Source organism: Oncorhynchus tshawytscha, unplaced genomic scaffold (genome assembly GCF_018296145.1).
Source record: "Oncorhynchus tshawytscha isolate Ot180627B unplaced genomic scaffold, Otsh_v2.0 Un_contig_5544_pilon_pilon, whole genome shotgun sequence".
NCBI classification, from domain to species: Eukaryota; Metazoa; Chordata; class Actinopteri; order Salmoniformes; family Salmonidae; genus Oncorhynchus; species Oncorhynchus tshawytscha.
The window spans coordinates 1-3502 of record NW_024607783.1 but is presented as its reverse complement, the minus strand read 5'-3'; the positions used below and the strand labels follow the sequence as shown (position 1 = coordinate 3502).

At 43.5% G+C, this 3502-nt stretch overlaps 1 protein-coding gene across 1 annotated transcript; it reads left to right on the top strand.

The window, feature by feature from the left end:
• Positions 1-426: 426 nt before the first annotated feature.
• LOC112255817 (epithelial cell-transforming sequence 2 oncogene-like) lies at positions 427-2017 on the top strand (the record flags this gene model as incomplete). The annotated part of the gene is made up of 2 exons (XM_042312626.1): positions 427-923; positions 1905-2017. Coding segments are annotated over exons 1-2 (308 nt in total), but the record flags the coding sequence as incomplete, so codon positions are not given.
• Positions 2018-3502: the final 1485 nt, after the last annotated feature.

Below are 3502 nucleotides of genomic sequence, written 5' to 3'. Positions count from 1 at the left end.
GGCCATCTGTCCAAGACTTGAATTTCCCTTCAGGGGAAATAATGTCCTCTTACTTTTGCCGCTCCCCACAATTGCATTTCAGCAAATGATTGTTTGTGTAGTAACTCTATCAGTGACAGATCATGTGTGGTGCACAGGCCGATCCTGTTGACCAAGCAGCCTAGACTACTCGGTAACCAAAGCTTCCCAGTGCGCGCGCACTGTAGGAACCTGACACTCCGAATCTGATTCGTATTCCTCGTGTCCACTCTTGTCACGTCTCCAGAACTCATTGGATGAGAAGGTCGGTGAACAGGGACCACTACCGGGGGTGTGCGTGGGAATGTTGCATGCGTCTTATGCTCTAGTTTCTGTTATTCTGTCTCTAAGGAGACCGGGCAAAGAGGGGAGGAATTGTGGGGAAGGAGAGTAGTTTTTAAAATAAATTGCACTTTATAGTCACACTTGTGCAGGTCTATGGAATAATTTGTGAAATTACATTGCATAGGACATCCTTGACCGGACAGTTTTTGAAACGCAGGTAAATTTATCACCGCTGTATCATTGTATTATCAGATTTTTAACTGGACTGTTGACTGAAGAAGATTTTACCCGCACTTTGTTTAAAATACTGAATTTGAACCACACAAACAATCGCTTATAAAAGGCTACCCAAAAGAAGGCTATCGATTTAAAGTAAACAGAGCGTAATCGGGTAGTATCCTCAACTGGCCCAAACCACCCATAAAATGACATCCGTGGATCTGACCGTTCGGTCCAGTCCTGGTCCTAACCCAGGTCCTCACAGCGTGACACAGTGGCAACTGAGCGGGACAGACTACCAACCCCAGTCGGCCCTGATGCATCGCAGCTCGTTCACAGGGACAGCCGACACCCGCTTCAGTGCCTGGACTCCCATCACAAACAAGACCACCAACCACCAGGTCAGCCAAGTGAGATAAGACAAGCAATCCTTTTCCTTTCTCCTTTTTATTTTTGTTGTGGTTTTCCACCACCTTGGCCTTCCCTACGAAAACATATTTATATTTGAGTAATTTAGGAGAGGTGACTTACAGTAATGAGTGCATGTTATTTTTGTACTGGTGCCTTGTGGGAATCGAACCCATAACCCAGCGTTGGTAGCACCATACCAACTGATCCACAAGGGACAAATCTCCATATAACTTGTACATCTATTCATTCCCATGCTACTATATTTTTGCAAAAAAAAAACCAAAAAAGCCTCTGATACCCTGCCATTGTGCCCTTGAGCACAATTACTCTGGGGCCAGCTGACCCATTGTCTGCTTCAGGGTAGGCTGTGTGTGTGTCTCGGGGTAGACTGTGTGTGTGTGTCTTGGAGTAGGCTGTGTGTGTGTGTCTCGGCGGTAGGCTGTGTTTTTCTCAGGGTAGGCTGTGTTTGCCTCAGGGTAGGCTGTGTTTGTCTCAGGGTAGACTGTGTTTGTCTCAGGGTAGGCTGTGTTTTCTCAGGGTAGGCTGTGTTTGTCTCAGGGTAGGCTGTGTTTGTCTCAGGGTAGGCTGTGTTTTTCTCAGGGTAGGCTGTGTTTTTCTCAGGGTAGGCTGTGTTTGTCTCAGGGTAGGCTGTGTTTGTCTCAGGGTAGGCTGTGTTTTTTCTCAGGGTAGGCTGTGTTTGTCTCAGGGTAGGCTGTGTTTGTCTCAGGGTAGGCTGTGTTTTTATCTCAGGGTAGACTGTGTTTGTCTCAGGGTAGGCTGCGTTTGTCTCAGGGTAGGCTGCGTTTGTCTCAGGGTAGGCTGCGTTTGTCTCAGGGTAGGCTGTGTTTGTCTCAGGGTAGGCTGTGTGTTTGTGTGTTGAGATGTTGGGTTGTGAGCATTAAGATACATCTCCTCCTCTGTAAGTTAATGTAAATTCATGTTAATCTACGTCTTGTTCTATGACCTGTCAGTTGTTTGAGGAGCGGACCACCCTGGTGCTTCACTGGTTTGACCTTTGGACTGACCGCCAGAGAAAACTCTTCCTGCAGGCGCTGCTGTCACAATGCACCAGGTCCCAGCTCAAGTAAGCCCTTCTGACAGACAGGGGCCTCTGACAGGCCTATTGTTATGGTTTATCTGGATCCCCATGAGTTTTTGCAGAAGCAGCAGATACTCTTCCTGGGGTCCACAAAAAAACAAACAACAACAACAAAACAAACACAAAACATGACAAGTAACAAAACACTGATAGACAAGGACAGTCGCACAAATTTAAAATACGATGATATACAAACAATAATTAAAACTTTTTTTTTTTATTGTGTTAGTGTTCAGTGTGTGTGTGTGTTTGTGTGTGTGGTTCCCCTCACAGTCCTTGCCCTTCTATGAAATGTTGCGTAAACCTCTCTGGTAGCGTCCCACCTCGACAACAGCCAGTGAAATTGCAGGGCGCCAAATTCAAAACAACAGAAATCCCACAATTAAAATTCCTCAAACATACAAGTATTTTACACCATTTTAAAGATAAACTTGTTGTAAATCCAGCCACAGTGTCCGATTTCAAAAAGACTTTACGACGAAAGCACACCAAACGATTATGTTAGGTCTGCACCTAGTCACAGCAAAACACAGCCATTTTTCCAGCCAAAGAGAGGAGTCACAAAAAGCAGAAATAGAGAGAAAATTAATGACTAACCTTTGATGATCTTCATGAGATGACACTCATAGGACTTCATGTTACACAATACATGTATGTTTTGTTCGATAAAGTTCATATTTATATCCAAAAATCTCAGTTTACATTGGCGCGTTACGTTCAGTAGTTCCAAAACATCCAGTGATTTTGCAGAGAGCCACATCAATTTACAGAAATACTCATAATAAACATTGCTAAAAGATACAAGTGTTATGCATGTAATTATAGATACACTTTTTTTTTTTTTTTTACTTTAAGGAAAAAGCACACCATGCAATAATCTGAGTACAGCGCTCAGACACAAAAACAAGCCATACAGATATCTGTCACGTTGTGGAGTCAACAGAAGTCAGAAATAGCATTATAAATATTCACTTACCTTTGATCTTCATCAGAATGCACTCCCAGGAATCCCAGTTCCACAATAAATGTTTGTTTTGTTCGATAAAGTCCATCATTTATGTCCAAATACCTCCCTTTCGTTCGCACGTTTAGCCCAGTAATCCAAATTCATGAGGCGCGATCACTAGGTCCAGACGAAAAGTCAAAAAGTTCTGTTACAGTCCATAGAAACATGTCAAACGATATATAGAATCAATCTTTAGGATGTTTTTAACATAAATCTTCAATAATGTTCCAACCGGAGAATTCCTTTGTCTTCAGAAATGCAATGGAATGTAGGTCGCTCTCACGTGAGCACGCGTGATCAGCTCATGCCACTCTGGAAGAGCCCTGACTCAATCAGCTCTCATTCCCTCCTCCTTCACAGTAGAAACCTTAAACAAGGTTCTAAAGACTGTTGCCATCTAGTGGAACCCTTAGGAAGTGCTATATGACCCCATAGACACTGTATATTTGATAGGCAATGACAAG